Source organism: Parasteatoda tepidariorum, chromosome 10 (assembly GCF_043381705.1).
Source record: "Parasteatoda tepidariorum isolate YZ-2023 chromosome 10, CAS_Ptep_4.0, whole genome shotgun sequence".
NCBI classification, from domain to species: domain Eukaryota; kingdom Metazoa; phylum Arthropoda; class Arachnida; order Araneae; family Theridiidae; genus Parasteatoda; species Parasteatoda tepidariorum.
The window spans coordinates 48,708,791-48,727,055 of NC_092213.1; the positions used below are offsets into that span (position 1 = coordinate 48,708,791).

Consider the following 18,265-nt stretch of genomic DNA (forward strand, 5'->3'; position numbering starts at 1 on the left):
GCAGGTTTATTTTAGCAGTAAGACTATTAATTGCTATTAGACTTTTTAAGTGAAATACAAAATATAAATATCTTTTCCTAATAATTTCAAAAATATGAGAAAAAATGAACAAAAAACAAACGCGCACATAAACATAAACTACGTTATGTTATATGAACAACAACAAAAAACAAAAAATTAAAATTTTAAAAAAAACTGCCATATTCATTTTATAATTATATTACAATATAAAAATAGTCTGAAATAGTTCCTCTTATGAGAAAACAAATATTAATTAAAATCCTATGACTGGTAAACATATACAGTTATTTTAATTTATTTTGTTTAATAAAATTTAGAAAACAGCAAAATTACGTACCATTTAAATAAGTAATACTAGTAATTATCGTGATCCAAAAAGTAAGACATTTTAAGTTATGCTAACATAAAAAAAGAAAAAAATCTAAACAAGAATACAAAAGTTTATCATTTTTTATAACTGAAGACGTTATCGAGAAACAACGTTCTTCCTATTCATTCAAAGATAAAAAGGTATTGTTTCGTCTAAATTAGGTAATCGTAGTAAGAAATTATCACTTTTTTAAATCAAATATTCGTATCCGCATTCGTATTGATTATTTTATATATATTGGTTACCTTCTTTCCTTGGTTAGGTAACTAACTAAACATAACACGATTTCCTCTAACTACTTAAATATAATTACCAATATTATTAAAGAAGGTTTTTCTTGAATAATCACTAATAATCAACCGATTTTAGAATTTATTAAAAATAAAAAAAATTAATTCTATTGGGATTTTTGATTACTAGACCTCTTCAATAGCATTCCTCTTTCTAGACTAAAAGATGTTCTTTTGAGTTATTATTATTATTATATAAATTTACTTTATCCTTAATTGCGATTTTGATTATTGGGAAATTTTAAATAATTTTTGTCTTTTTAATAATTATCTTTACAATATGGAAAACACATTTTTATTCAAACTGATGGAATACCACAAGGATCTAATTTTACATCTCTCTTAGATAACTTATTTTTACACTACGATGAAAAAAAAATTTACTCTTAATATTAAATTTGTTTTTAGATTTATTGATGTTTTTATTATCTTTAATTTTCAAGATTATACAATTTTGTTAAATAATATTTACCCCGAGAAATTAATATTGTTTCATAATCATGATAATATTAATTTTTTTGGATTTCGTTATTAAAAAAGAAGAAAATATTTGCTTTGTTGACTTATACGATAAAAGAAATGATTTTAATTTTAATGTAAATAAACTAATTACTTGGAATTCTAATATTTCTAAAAACATTTATTTAAATATAATTTTTAATCAAATGAATAGAGTTAAAAGAATATGCAGTAACATTTATTTATCAAAACGAAACAAATAGACAAAACTCTTTCAAAATTTGATTTAAAAAAAATAGATACCCAACTAATGTAATTAAGTTATGTATAAAATCATCGAGTTAAATGTACGTTATCATTAATAAATTTACTAAAAATTTCTTTGTTAATTTATATTTTTACCACGTGCAAATCCGTGACGAAAAATCTGTCTAAAACGGTCAAATCATGTTTCGTTTTTTTAAATAAACGTTAATTTTTTAAAATCATTAAAATTGCATAGTTAAATATCAACCTTATCATTACAAACTTTAAATTATCCAGTATAATATTATTACATTGCACACATCCATTTTCGGGCAACCCAATCTATGGTAACTAACAATTTTTTTTTTAAATTTTTTGGAAATATTTTATTTCAATAATTTATCGTCTACTCTTTTCATTTATCTTTATTAATTTCCATGTTTTCTCTACATTTTTAACTTCAGGTACATTTTTTCGGTGCTCTTTTTTCCATTTACCTTACGCCAGTTCTGAAAAGGTTAAGCAAATTATTAATTTTAAGAATTGTTTCATATCCATTCCCATCCAGCAAGCAAAATGAATATAAAGAAAAGAGATTTCTATCAATTTAAGTTATAAAAATTTTATTAAAATTAAGAAGCATATTTCAGATATTAAATTAATTTATTCGATTTAAGGAAGATTTTTTTTTCTTTTCTCTTTTTACATAACTAAACAATTCGCACTTTTGTTTTAATGTTTACAAACAGTATGAGCTAAAATTCAAACAAATGACCAAGATACAGTGTGAATTGCTTTGGTACTCAGTCGGACGAAATAAGTATCGAAAAATTTTAAATAAAAAAAAAAAACGTTTTACCTTTTAAGTTTTCGTTTATTCCTCTACAATTGAATGGTCCTCAATTGAGTAGTTGAATGTGTTCTTGTGAGTCATTATATTTGTTATTGCATTTGTAAATTTGACAGCGTCTTGTATAACATAAAATAGTTTTTTCACATTTTCAGTTTATTCGGTTTTTCTTTTATAGAAAAAACTGTTGTTGAATTTAATTCAATGGAATTAATCAACCCAACATGTTTATGTGCATATCTAACTCCAACGTATCTTAAGTTAAAAAATGAAATCGATAAAGGGTTAAATTTTGAGAGAGCATAAAGTACCGGAAATCAGATTTTAAATTAAAATAGTTGGGCATATAGCTGTTGCGATACTATAGACAAGAATAATCATCAATGTCAAATATAGAATGATTCTTTAATTTCCTTTATCACTATGAATAAAGAAAGGTCAAACTGTATGTTACGCCTGAGGTTTAGGCAGGACGTAACTTTTTTAACATTAATATTTTAATAAAGTTTAAATTAAAATCAGTTTTTTCAATAAAAAGATTAATGCAGTGAAATATTTAAAAAGAAATATGAAAATAAAATATTTGAAAATAATTATTTTAAATTTAAAATATCAATAGTATAATTTCAAATATTAAAATTTTACAAGAAATATTTGTCAATAATTTACAACTTTATACATAAAATGTAAATATTAATGATTAAAAAAATAACAAAATAAATGTTGAGCTTTTATTATTATATTTTTTTTGTTGAATATCATTAATCATGTACTATTTATACCAGAAAACAGCAAAAAATTTCAGTTAAAATTACGGTAAAAAATATTGGCACCCTGAGTGCAACATCCGTTAAATTAACCGTAAAAGTTTATACAATAATTCTTATAGAAAAATTGATTTAATTACAGTGATTCAGTGAATTTTACAGTAAATATTACAGTAAATTTAATTTTTTTGTTCCATGCAATTTCATAGTAAAAAGGGGATTTTACGGAGAAAAGTACCAGCCCTCAGGGTGCCAATAATTTTTACCATAATTTTATCTGGATCTGTTTGTTTCAGGCTTTTCTAGTCACCGATTTTATGCATAAATGTCACCTGAAATTGGCGACACGTTTGGCGGATTAAACTGCCATCAGCAACCCCATAAAGATTGGACACGGGCCCAGTGGTTATACTTTTGAAAGAAGATGGAAACTCTCTTTTATCCTGCCTATATTTAGAATCCAGGAATCCGAGCCCGGGAGCTCCCCCCTTCTGCCTTCTCACCCATCAACCACCTCCGATTCTAACACCCATAAACAGAAACAGCTTTCACTTGCTCCATGGTTTTCGTCGCCAAACGTAAACACAATGTGCGACACTTGTTTGGGGGAGAGGGAAAGGGATCTTCATTCATTCAATTTTTTTTCAGGGGAAAAGATTAATGCCTAAAAAAAGTGAGGCGCCGCTACACGGGTTCAGAAACTGTTACTGAAGAGCTGTCAACGTTGTGTATTTACATTGAAAAAAAAGAAAAAGAAAACAAGTTGTGTTTTACTCATTTTAATTTTTTTCATATCGGATATATTTCATGCTATACGTATATATTATCGCTAAACGGTAAAAATTAGATAAGTTATTTTATAGATTATCTAGCCAATGTTCAGAGTGGATATTTAAAACGCAAAACAATTATTTTATTTCTGAACTTCTATAGCTAATCTGCTAAATACCTAGATAATCTGCACATTGTCTACTAGGCACTCGTTACAGTGAAAATAAGATCCTTGCTGAAACAACAACAACGTTTCTGCCCTCTTAAATTAACATAATGTTATGTATTTATTTTTCGCTGTCTGAAAAGTCGGTAAGTGGAAAGAGCACCTGGAGAAAAAAGCACAGGGAGAAAGTACACTCCGGGAAAAATGCATCAGAAAATCACTTTTAAGGATAGATCATTACTAAATTAGATTAATTTTAAGTATAGACTTTATTTGTATCTTTCTCTATACTTTTTAAAATAATTTAAATTTATGTTTGTGCAATGGAAATTTATAAGAAAATGTTTGAAGACATTTTAATAATAATAATTCAAAATAATTATTATCTGTAGAATTATATTTCTTTTGTTGTATTTATAAACTGAGTATATCCAAAATGCTATCATTGCATCTCAGTTGACATTTAGAATTAATTTGCAAAGTATAATTTATAAAATCGAAATAAAATTTACTTTAATAAAAAAAAATTCTAACGAAAAATATTTAAAATACACTTGTTATTGGAACAGTTCCTCTTTATTCAGTCGGAATTAGGTTCACTAATTAATTATAAATTAATACTTACATTAATTAACATTAACTAAAATTTGAAAAAATAAGATTATTTACTTCAGACTGTATTTTTAGAATAATTTCAGCTTTACCTCGATTATACTTTCTCTTTATAAAAGCAACAATAGTATAAATAATCAGTTTTATTGCTTGTTCACATTTACCCGTTTTACTTACTTTAAGTTAAAAATCCTATAGATACACGTATATCGATCGTAAGGTCAAGTCATGAACCTTAGTCGGTCATTAGATTCATATGCCATTAAACAGTCATAAACTTTTTAAAAAAATTTCACATCAAAACTAAATGATTCTGTTATTAGTAGTATTGCATAGACACTTTTGAGGTGTTTGTTTTCCAGTGCTTTTTTGCAATGTGCTTTGATCCATATGCTATTTTTCCGATTATTATTTTTTTTCGTGTTACTACAGTCAAACTATCAACACATTAATTGACAGAATCAATCTTCAATCACTTTACAAACTATAATACAAATAATTTAATGGTTGAAAATATTATTACAATTGAAGAAATTAACATAATATCATTTATTAATTCTTTAACATCCAATGAATCAAGCCTATCGATTTAACCAAACGATCAACAAATTAATCAATAGAATGAAAGAAACAAATTTTTGAGCTTTAACGATACAGAAACAGCGAATGTACACAATACCTGGGTAAAATTCGAAAAACTCTCTCGCCCTTTAACTGAGCAAATCAGTTAGCCTTTAACTAAGCAAATCAGCTTACAACTGTTGTTGTTGTTGTAGTCGGCCATAAAGGCAGAGGAGGTGCGATTGCTCTTGTCGATTGGTGCTATCTATGGGCAGGAATTTGACTTCTGCCACACACAAACGTCACACCAGTTTTATAAGGCGAACCCATTCAAACATCCATTTATTCATCTACAGATTGTAATTTTGTCCTGAACTAGAAAATGACCAATCTCCAATTCAGCACCCCCAAAGGTATAGTTTGTTATGGGAACACGGAGGACTTTGTGACGCAATAAATTTAACGTGCACTAGTCACCATTTACTACACGGGGAATCTTCGGCCGACAGGATTCGAACACCCAGTCACACGAACTTGAATCCAGCACCCTGCCAACCAGGCTATCCCGGCCACAGCTTAGGAGCTTAAGCGGTGACATATATAAATATTCAATTTGTCGTTCGGTTTCTCCAAGCATTTAGGAGGCTACAGATAGATAATTCACGCAAGATAATTTCAAGATGCTATAGATAATTCACACAAGGCAACCAGTCGTTCACCATAAATTTAAGTGTGATAGTTCAAGTAAATTGAAGATCTTCAAATGGGGCCAGTAAGTAAAAAGCAAAAAATATTAATTCAACCATTGAAAATATCCGACTACTGGTTCTCAATATATAATATATTTGAATGGTTAATTAATGGAAAGTAGTTCAGAAGTATATTTTGTAGTTGTCATTGAAAAATATGTTTTGATTTTTTAAAAAAATATATTAAACCCTAAACAAAAGCAAGTGTATAAATTTTTCCTTACATTTAATTTTTAATAGACCACAGGAAATTTTTTTTCAATATTGTTAAAATTGATTGCTCAAAAATTATTTCTTAAAGCATACTAATCTAAGGAAAATTGTAATTTCTAACATTTATTGCGCATTTTAAAACACAAAAAGAGTTTCACTTATTCATTTAATATTTAAATGTCAATTCTGTAAATATATTACTAAACTAAGGAATAGTTGAAAAGTATGTTTTAAATAAAACTTAACTTATAACTTCCCCAAAATAACTACGGAAATTTAAATTTTGTTTCCAATAAATTTTTTTTAAGTTACTGGTAGCCCTATTAACACAGAACTTTGATAGATAATTCAAAAAATAAGTTCTTGCGTAGCAACTACATTTAAGCCTTAAAAATTTGGCATAAGTTAACAAACGGTGATTTATTCTCTTTATTTTTATTTCATTTTATTTTTATTTGTTAATTTTTTCAGAAAATTCGCTATTTTTATGAAATCAAGATGAAGAGAAAAAGGAAATAGTTTCAAAACAGTTGAATAATCGTAGTAGCAAAAGGCTAAATTGCTGGACAGTAAAAATTGTATCCTTTTATAGTTTCAAAAACTAGTGAATGACAAAAGCTCACACCCTTTATTATCAAAAATGAGTTTAAGAGCAATAGGAAAGGCACCTAAAAGAGCTTCCGGATAATGTTGTAAAAGTTTCCGGTTAATCCAAAATCTCCGCACACTGTAATTCATTTATAAGAGATACAACTGTGACCATGAATGTGTCACGTAATGCTGTCAATTCGAGTCGAAAGCGGCCCTCTGGCTAGTCAAGTGTAGCCCACGGAAAATACGATTTACCAAAAAAAGTTTTTTTTTATTTTATAACAAGCGCTAAATAGCCGATTCCTTTTGGGTTTACAATTATCAATATTCACCTCCGTAACCTTGTAATTTTGAACCCAATCCAGAAAACTCCAGTATCAAGCATTGGAACAAACAAGCCTTTGTGAAGGACTTTTTGATGGAATTAACTCGAGCCTGCGTTATGTGGAAAAGAAACCAAGAAAATCCTCTTACGTTTAGCCCGATATCATGGAGACCCAGGGTTCTCCATGATAACCCAGGGGTCTGTCCAGACATTTTGTGAAAGGTCCGTTTTTCGTGAAATTGTGAAAAAATTACTCACATTCTTTCAACCAGGGTCCGCTTTTATGAATTTGTGCAAATAGGGTCCGTTATTGCAAAAAAAAAAACTTTTTCAAGGAGTTTTTAAATTGTAAAGACATACAAGATTATGCTCAACACTGTAAAATTATAATTAAAAAAATTAAATTTTAAAAAATAAACAACAATTGCTGCTTCTAAATTAGAGATGCAACATACAAATATTTGGTATTTAGCCTATACTGCTGAACGCAGAATATTAATTTCGGACGAATAATGGAAGAATCGTCTGCCGAAGACAAAACTTAATTCGTTTACATCCATCTTTCTTGTTTTCTGCCCTGGGAAGGGTTTATTCGATTAACAAAAATATAATGAAGAATAACAAATTTGTGAAGGGTCCGCTTAAAAAATAAATTATTTTGTGAAGGGTCCGTTTTTAAGTTAAAATATTTTGTGAAGGGTCCGCTTTCATGAAAAGATATTTTGTGAAGGGTCCGTTAACGGACCCAAATTTCTTCTAAACAGACCCCTGTAACCGACGATCCGTCTACCACTGAGGACACTTTAAGTCAGCACTGCCTTCGGTGCGAGTCGGTAGCAGAATTCTTACCGACCAGCCATCGTTGAGATTCAAACCTAGATCATCTTTTCGAGAGATGAAAACTCTCTGAACCACCGTGACTCTTGTTGCTTTATTTTACCGAAATTACAAAAATCATTTTAAAGAACATAAATTTTTTGAATTCAAGATATGTACTAAGCCTAACTCTATCCGCCCCCGAAGGGGTCATCTAAGATAATGCAAAAGATTCAGAATACAAGTGCACATTTATAGGAACAATACAAAAAAGACCAGACTTGAAAACAATCATCGAGGTTAGTTGAAAAACATAAATGGGCGTTAAATTTCATAATTGAGCGTTATTAATTAGTTTGTTACAAAGGACAACTCCATACCCTGATAAAAATACCTTGTTGAATACCCTTTTAAAGCCATATCCTGACCTCAAAACCCATTGTTACTCATAATTTTTTTAACAAATGATTCAAAATATGACGTTAAAAAATGGCGGCATAAATATGTATTTTTAGAATTCTTGATTAAAATGTATTGGAGATCGAAAATTAGCATTGAAGTGAGGAATTTAAAAAAAATTCTATCAAATTATAGGAATTTCAGCTGAGAAGGGCTAAGAATAACATAACCAGTTTGATTGCCTGATGAAACAAATAATGCTACAAACAATTTCAAATTCTCTCGGTTTTCCTCGTTGATCAAAAAGTTTTTGAGGTTTTCAATTACGCGCACACTGGAGTAAATTTTAGAATTTCAAAACTGCTTTTGTTTTTCCTAACTGAAATATTTATTTGCTACCCTAATATGAATAACTTTTTAATTTCATTTTTGACAAGAAATCTAAAAACGCATATTAAAGTTCGTAATAACGGAAGTAATTAATCTTGTAAACATTTTAGAAGATGATAAAAAAGAGAAATATTTTTAATTAGCTTAAATGCATTATTATTGTCTTTATTGCTGAAAATTCTTTAAAACAACGATTTTTAAGTAATGCGATGAGTCATATGCTCATTGAGAATTGATCCATATCAATAAAGAGGATGAAAATTTATGAAACATAACTTTAAATGAGTAGTTAAAATTATTTTTCTGTTATAAATTTAATAAATAAACATTTAAATCGTTTTTTAAAAAATCAGTTAAGTTAACAATAACATTTTAATTCAAAAATCTCACTTTTTAATTATCAAAATTATTTCACAGTTTTCATCAATAACATTTGTTAATTCTAAAAAAATTGCGTGCAATTGTAATATTTTGTATGAAATAGTTTGCATGTGTCGATCTATGCAGATCTATTTTAATCGTACCTGTGTGTACGCAAAAATGGGAAAAGAAAAAGGTGTTTTTTTTAAAGAAAAAATAAGTTTTTTGTCTTTATTTGCTATACACTCATAGCTGTCCACATGGATAGGAAAAAATACAGTAAGTTTTACGAAATAATATAAATTTCATGATTATTGTTGCATAATGTACTAAATATTTTACACATAGGGGAATTTTAGGGACTTTCACAGTCATCAAAATAGAAAAACTACAATATTTTCCAATTATGATTGACAATAAACATACTTGCAACGTTATGTATTATGTTACTCATAATCTCGAATATTAATGAGCATTTAATTCATCAAAGATGGTTAAAAGACTTTTTTAATTAATTTAAAAAGAGAGTTTTGAATAAAAGCAAACTGAACATTTTAGAATAAAAAAGTTAAAGTTTTGAACTGATTTCTATAAATGAGGTTCGCTTCATTATGTATTAGTAATACTTATTTAGATATTCTAGCAATCAAGCAATAATTTGCACAAAAACTCCATTTAAGTAGAAATTTTTTAAGATAACTTACTCAATTTTAGGGGATTTTCTAAAACGTACAAAACCAGGAGAATTTTAATTAAACCAGCAGACCAGAAGAAACTGGCAAAATCCTTTATTTTTTAAAAGGACAGTATAATAAATTGATCAAAAGTTATTCAGGTAATTCAATAGCTATTTTGCTCTCTGCAGAAATTTCTAAACTTTATTAAAATATAAGAAAGTCCTTTTATCAGAAATTTAAAAAAATAATAAACATCAGTGACAAAATTTTGAATTCAGAAATATTTATACTCACTCCAACTCTAAACAAATTTAAGTGAATTCTGATTTGTAGTAAATGCTTAGAATAAGCTAATTTCAAGATCAAAAAATAGTTGGGTGTAAACCAAACCTAGTCACCAAACAATACAAATGCAAATGCACTGAAATAAACTAGACTGATATTTTTGAGTGGTGTGTAATTATTTAAGGGAACGTAATTCAACAACAAAATTAATATGTTGTTTTAAATAACCACAGTATGCTAAAAGACTATCACAAAATGCGCAAAAGAGAAATTCAAAAAATAAAACAGACAATATAATTGTTACCAACATATTTAAAAATATGGAAAAAAACTCAAAACTAAATGCTTTCAGTTTTACTTATATTCCATTGTTGTACAAATCAAGTTTATTTTAAAAAATATACGAGTTTATTTAAGATTCATAAATTCATTACTTAAAATTATATATTTTTCCTTTAAAGATGAAATTGCGCGTAAATATTTTTCTTTCTTGGGTCTAAAAATAGTTTAAATCTGGAGCAAAAGCGGGAAATCCTGCTTTGTATCATCCGCCTACTTATTTTCTCCCAAATCGGGAATAGAGTATAGGTTATTATTTACTTCAGCCGTTGAAAGAAAAACAAACATAGTTTTTATTTTAGAACGAAACAGATTAGATGCTTTGGAAGATATACTTTAGAAAATTTATATAAATATAATATAAGGACTTTCTCTGAATTTATAAATTCAAGAAAATTTACTTTCTTACATTTCTAATTATTACTTTTTGTAAAATGACTGCACGTTAAGATTTGTTTAATTTGACAAAAGTTTCATAGAAAATATAGACGCATAAAATATGACTTTAGTGATTTTTTTTCTCGTGCTTTGTTATCGCAACAGCCAAAGTATCGCTTACCTTAAGCATTGTTTCAAAAAGAAATCTAAATTTTGCAGTTATTAACAAGTGTGTTTAAGTTTAATGCTTACGTTTAAGAGACATACTATATTTCAAAAAACCTAAGCATTAATATGTAATTTACTCGCTTTCATTAAATTACATATAAATAACATAATTATACATAATAATATAAATAACATTCAAATAACATAAATAGGAGTCATTAATGTAAAAATTGTACCATTTAGCTGAATAATGTACAAAATCATGTATATCATTCAAATCAAAGTTATTAATTGTCAAGTCTATATTTCTAATGGTATACGGAGATAAAAATTGTGGTGAAATTGACGAACTGTATGGTTATAGCATTTCTGGTAAAAGAAAACAATCTCGAGATTAAAAGCAAAATGCGGTATTTAAACCGTTTATTTGTTAATTTTTCCGTTCATATGGTATCGGTTTACCGGAAATTCTGACTTTAAAAATTATAGTTCTAATTACCACACATTTAGTAAAAAGAACAAAACTGACAAATATATTTAATCAAAAAAAAATTTTATGCCATTCTCTAAGGTATCAATATAAAAATACCAAATTTTATTACATATTTTAAAATCATATTTTATTATTAATTTTACCAAAATCATTAAAGAGCTCTTAATCCTTCTTAATCTCTATACACTTTAATAATCGCTCAATTCTAACGAACACATAGTTAAATTCAACACCTTATTAAGATTTTAACAACTATGCACGGCATAAATATTCACGATACTAATAATATGGTTCAACTTTAACTGATTTTTTATTTAGAATAGAGTATAAAGATCTAACGAAATAGAATTCAGCAGTCAACTAGCTATAGTAAATAATAAGTTCTTATATCTTATTTCTACAATATTTTGAGTTCATAAGATATTTTGTCTTATCGAGACACTATAATCCAAGATTCTAAATCAATATTGAAAGAAGCTCCATCTTTTGTCGATTTTCATAACTCTAAAATAGTTTTTAGCTCGTTGCAAGCAAACTTTTTAATTCCAAATAAAGATTGCTTATAGAGCAGCTTTTTATCAAGAGGATGCAGGAGTTATTAGCGAAACCAGTTTGATAATAGGACAATAAACTTATAATTGTGAAATTATTACTTGTTTATAGTAAAAAAATCTGGATTTAATTATGGTACAGAGTACAGATATTTTGTGTGCATCATCCGTAAAATCCATTTTTACCGTAAAATATTATGCAATAATTTTTACAGTAATATTTATTTTAATTCAGTGATTTTATGGTAATTTAGCATTTATTAATTTAAGAATTGCTGTATATCAGATTTTTGTACAGAAACATGTTCCGGAAAAGTGAATTTTACAATAAAAAATATCGACACCCCGAGTGACGGTACTTTTTACAGCAATCTGGAATTTTTTACTGTGTACCAAAATTGAATAAATACAAATAATCAGTTTGTTTTGTACTCTATAACAAAGTAATCCATGCATACATTACCTATATAATACAATGTATATATTACCTATCCATGTATATATTTCCAGCTACATATCTTTGCAAAACTCAGATATATTATACAAAAATATTAAGACTACTTTTCTTAAAATATATTGAATTCATTTGATATATTTGTTAAACAAGAGAAATACTAATTTCCGTAAACACATATTTAAGGGAATAAAATATTTAATTTAATTTCATAACACATTTATACTTTTAAGCAATAATTTGAAAATATATATGCATAATATTTTTTTTCATACCTCCATCAGAACTTGATAGTTCGTCTGAATTTAAAGAACTGACATGTATCGTTGTTGATCCAGTACTCGTCGAATCAGTCGACCAAGAATTAACATCTAAAAAAAATGTTTTGATTATATTAATACACTCAATTTAAACGCAAGATGTTTTTGAATGCATGATTTACTAACAAATCATACTTTGAAACTTAATTGCTCCATTTTAAAACCAATGTTAGATGATACGAATAAAGTAATTTTTGGATTAATGCAATATTATACGTTACAAGAAAACACATTATTACATATCCGATCCAGTTTATGTTAAAATGACTCATTTTTACATTGATTTCTTAAAAATGTAGAATTGAAATTACAATTTTTTTTTGCTTCCATCTTCGATCTTTTTAAAAAATCAAAGAAGTCGTAATATTAAAAATAAATTGTGGGAGAGGTGGACGCAGCTTTTTTTACCCAAAAAATAGATAGAAAAACTTTAAGTCAAACAATATGTCACGCATTATTGAGCCGTTATGGCTGAAGAGATAGAGCGTTCGCCTTCTAATGAAGTGAACCAGGTTCGAATCCTAGCTGTAGCCTGTCGATACAAATTCTCACTGTTCACAGTTCTGACGTGAAATATCCTCAGCTGTAGTTAGAATCTGTTAGAATCCCCTTACCGTCTGGCTAACCGTGGAAAATGCTAGGTGGTTTTCCTCTCTATGTAACGAAAATGTGGGTTTTGTTCCATCAAGTAATCCTCCACGAAGTTCCATCAAGTAATCCTCCCTCAAGTAATCCTCCACTAATTTGTCGCAAATCCAGGAGCTCTCTGGTCTTCAGGGTTGGGTTCAAAATTCCAAGGCAACGAAGTTGAACATTGATAGTCGTTAACTCAGAATTAGATCAGCAGTTCAACGCCGGTAATAAAATAAGATATCATGCACTTATCTCTAATCATAGATTTTTCAAACTCAGAACACTGTATAAGAGGTACACAGGGAAAAAAGATATTAAAAATAGTTCTCTATTAAAATTTCCACAGGCATTTAAACCTTAAACAAATGAGAAAATAAATTTCAAATTCAAACAGGATATTGTTTCCGTGAACGCATACATTACAAAATAAAAAAATAATATCATACATAATAAAAAAAAGAAAATTATTAAACTAAGTTGGAAAAATTTATTATAATTACAAAACGTTACTTTTGTTTCATTAATTTCACACAGTAACTCATAAATATAATTGTTAAATAGTAATTGTATATTAAAACCGTTCAATAAAAAGCATTAAATATTTTTTCAAATTTAACGTACACGAAAGTGATAATCATACAATTTTCTTGAACATTAACATCTAAAACATTTAGTTCCTTGTGGTTTCAAAAATTCTGAAATTTTGTCAAATTATAGTTAGGAGAAAGTGTCCCAACCTCATGACACTACGCCAATGATTACAATGCTTTAAAACGGGGTTTTTTGAGATTCGATAAGTTCGACTTTGAAGATAAAATAGAAAATTTAAAAATAAAAATAAAATCGCGCCTTATTTATAACATGTCATGACACACAATACCAGTTACGTTAACAAAACAACAAAAAATATTTATTATTTTCGTTATATTTATTCAGTAAATACTTTAGTACATATTTTGTTGTCGGTGTATAAAATCTGGCATTTTAAAAAATTCCGAGTAATTATAGAATTCTAAAGAATAATTCAATAATCAAATTCAATATAATGCATAAAATCTATCGCAAAATATGAATTGATTAATATTTCACACATTGCCAAGCCATTCTATAGAATTAATATAATGACAAACCAGCAAAGTATGAAACTATTAATATCTCAAACATTTCATAGTTGTTCTATAGAATAACTGTTGAAAATTCAACAAGCATACTATAGGCTAAGTACAAAATGGCACTCATATTTCATATGTAACGCATAAAATATGTTAGACATTCCATAGAATAACCAGCCATTTTGTAGAAAGTTGGCATTTCATTCATTAACGGTAACAAATAAAACGCAAGAAAACTTTTTTAGAAATATCGCATAGTTTTTAAATTTAATAGTCCTTTTTTTGCATTTTGCATTGATAATTGATTTCTCAAATTTTAAACCAAAATTTTTAAAAAAAATTTAAAAAATTTCAAAAATAACATCTTGTATAAATATTTGCATTTAGACAGGATGCTTTTTTTTGTCTAGTTATTTCATGATTTTTTGTAATTAATACAAAAAAAATATTTAAAAATTGTGATGTAGTCATTAAGGAGTTAAAAGTCACTTCTTTCACAGTATTTTATTCTTAATTACATATCTAATGCAAAATAAAAATATGAATGCAAAAAAATCAATTTGCCAGCAATTTAAGCGTAGTACACCAATTTATTCCGTTAAAACCTTTACACATTTTAATAATAAAATAAGATGCAATTACGTACAACTGATTTTAGTACACAAAAACAAAACACGCCAAGAAAAAGTCCGTTATTTTCAGGCAAACTTTAGTTCTCCAAGATGATCATTCCAAAAAGCGATACACAAAAGCGTATTTGTGTAGGATGGAGAAGGAGCACAGCTTTTGCCAGTGCACCATGAAATTTATTGCCAAATTGTCAGCAGGTGCTTTTTTGACAGGTTGAATGATTAAGAATAATTCCATGAAATAAAGACTTAGAAGTTCTTGAAAGCGTAATGAATAGCATTCGTGACCATAGAAATTCATTCGAAAAGAAAACTGAGAAAACATTGTGTTTAAATGCTGATAAGAATTTTCATATAAGACTACTGGATGTCATTTATCAAGAGTCTGAAAAAAATTACAGAGAATTAAGAACGGAAATTTTTTGTGAAAATACAAAAAAGTATTCACAAAAAACTCAGAAATTTCGCAGAATTGAAATATTAACTACTTTCCTATTTTTATTCATATACTTCATTCACCTCTGTAATATTAATTTTACAGAAATAAAGTATAACTCTGCAAAGTGTTTCCTAACTCTTAGACACTAAATATTTTCCATTTTCTTAACCGGAATTTTTCAGAAATAAAGTGTAACTCCGTAAGTAATTTCCCGATTTTTTTCCGCCTCTTTAATCGCTGGGGCAATATATAAAAGATATAAAAAAGTTAAAGTCTTTAATAGCAATATAAAAAAGTTAAGTGAAATCCGTACGAAAAAAGAGCAGCAGCTTTTAGCATTGGGGATATAATCCCTCAGCTGAAGCCATGGAAAAAGACAAGAAATTAGAAGCTTTGAAAGATATTCTACAACTACAAATACATTTATTTGATTATTTACTTAACTCAGGATTAATTATTTAACATTAAAAAACAGGGATTAACACTTTTTTTTAATAATTACTTAACACTAGAAAGATGAAGGAATTAAAATCATCACTTTTCGAACACAGTACACTTTTTGAATAATCACTTAACACTAGAAAAGAGAAGGAATTATTGTCAATGTTTTCGAATTTCTTAAAAACCCTAGACATATATACATCTAAAAGTAAAACAATAGTAATAATATATAAAAGTTTAGCACTTCAGCAGAAAATTGAAACTCAAAGTAAAAAATTTCCCTTCTATATTTTTAGATTTTATAACTTTCATATTAATAATTAAACATTTAATCATAAAACGAGACAGCAACACTATTACTTACTGTAAAATTCTAAGCGATGTTAGCAACAGATTTTAACTCAACCTAGCTTTAAAAATAGTTAAAGCATTTCAACTGTCATTATACATATATTTTTATCACGATACATCAACTTATGACTTTCCCATTAAATAATATCGAGTCCACTAAATTGCTGTTAGTTAAAATTAAACACCTCTCAAAATAGTCGTTTCGTTATTAACGAATTAAGTAGAAAAAATTTTAAAAATTCAGAGACAGTTTTTTTCCCCTTCTCTTCATCAATCAGTTACAAAGTAGTCGTACACAATGGATAAAAAGTTTAAAATTAGAAACTTAATTCGAAACAATGTAATTCTGGCACTGCGCCGCGGATGTAAATTATCGTTCCTTCAGTTTTTATTAGAATATTGACAAGTAAAAATGAAATAAATTTAATTAATAGTTTCATTTATATTGAGATCAGCCACATCAATATTTTAATTCCCCATTACTTACGAAAATTCGTAGAACTACGTGTCTAGTTTACGGAACGGTTAAAGAATTATGTCATTAAGGATAACGTAAGACAAAAATGACTTTGTTCCACTGTTTTTCTTTAAAGGATATAAATTGAAATTTATTTAAATGCAATTAAAGAAATACTTTCGTTCTAATACTTCAGGAATCTGTAAGAAACGAAACGGTATTCCAATACAAATTTTTTAGTGTATTTTATATACTTTTATTAGTATTCTCTGTGTTACTAGTAAAAAATTAATTTTACTAATAAAATTATTATATTTTTATTAATAAAGTCAGCGTACGTGATGCACTTATTAAAATAACACGCAGTAGCAATAAAATCAGAAATATTAGTGCATCAAGCAATTTAATTATTAAGAAGTTGTTTTGTTTTAAAATTATAATGTATATAATGATTAAATGGTATATAAATGTAATTTTATTGGCATAATTAAAACTCAGTGTACTCGAAGTGCTCACTGAAATTATACGAACTATAGTTAAATATTTCTGTATCAAGTCATTTAATAATTGAAAAGTTGTTTAATTTTAAAGTAATTTTTAAAAAGTAAAATATTTCATTAGCTAAGTTCCTACTTCATTGTTTAAAACTCGATGCTGAAGTACTTACTAAAATTACACGAACTGTGGTAAAATATTTGGGTATCAAGTAATTCAATTATTTAGAATTTATTTATTTCACAAATAATTTTTTATAAATTAAATAGCATTTAAATTTAATTTATAGTATAGTTTTGACATTATAGTTTAAAATTAAAATTATACGAACTATCGTGTAACATTCGAGTATCAAGTCATTTTATGATTTAGAAGTTGTTCAGTTTTTAAATAATCTTTCAAAATTGAATGGTACATTAAAAAAAAATTAGCTATAAAAGTCTTCACTTAAATTTATAATTTAAAACTTGGGCACCTTGAAGCATCTGTCAAGTTGCAGTCGATAAATGATTTGAAACATTAGTGGCTACAGTCACTGGAAAGCCGCCTTGAAATTTACAAAAACTGCAGTAAAATATACGTGTATGGACATTCATGGAAAAAAATCAAACGTTTCCTTGATTCGTGCTAAGTCCATGGAAAAAATACACAACTGGAGCACAAATGTTGTCTATGAAAGTAATAAATATTTTAATACTGGGTTTTTTACGTAACTGTAATATATTGTAACATAAACTTTAAATTTAAATATTTTGCTTTTCTAATTTATATCTTTGGTCCAAAATTTCCGAAAATTTTATTCCAAAAGTTTTGTTGATATAATTAAAAGGTTGACACCTAAGTCCTTCATTTTCAATAAATAGTGCCCCCCCCCTGGCCTCTGGACATATTGCTCCCTGCTAGGAAATACATTTTGATAACCATCAATAATTAATTCCAGCACTAGATACAAAGCAAGTAGAAACAAAGATAGTAACTAGTCATTATTAAGAGTTAATAACTAAAAATCATTAGTTGAAAATAATAGCTAGTAATTTCATTTCATTTAAACTAAGTTAAAGAATCGGAAACAACGAAATAAAAGGAT

The 18,265-nt window shown here is 27.4% G+C and overlaps 1 protein-coding gene across 10 annotated transcripts in view; it reads right to left on the reverse strand.

Annotated features, from left to right (window-relative positions):
* The window catches only part of LOC107447618 (vinexin), a 136,090-nt gene that overhangs the window by 67,543 nt on the left and 50,282 nt on the right, over positions 1–18,265 (reverse strand). For all 10 annotated transcript variants that reach the window (XM_071186532.1, XM_043039530.2, XM_043039529.2 and 7 more), the window contains one exon: positions 12,577–12,672. In XM_071186532.1, the coding sequence (XP_071042633.1) occupies positions 12,577–12,672 (96 nt within the window). The remainder of the gene's footprint in view (positions 1–12,576; positions 12,673–18,265) is intronic.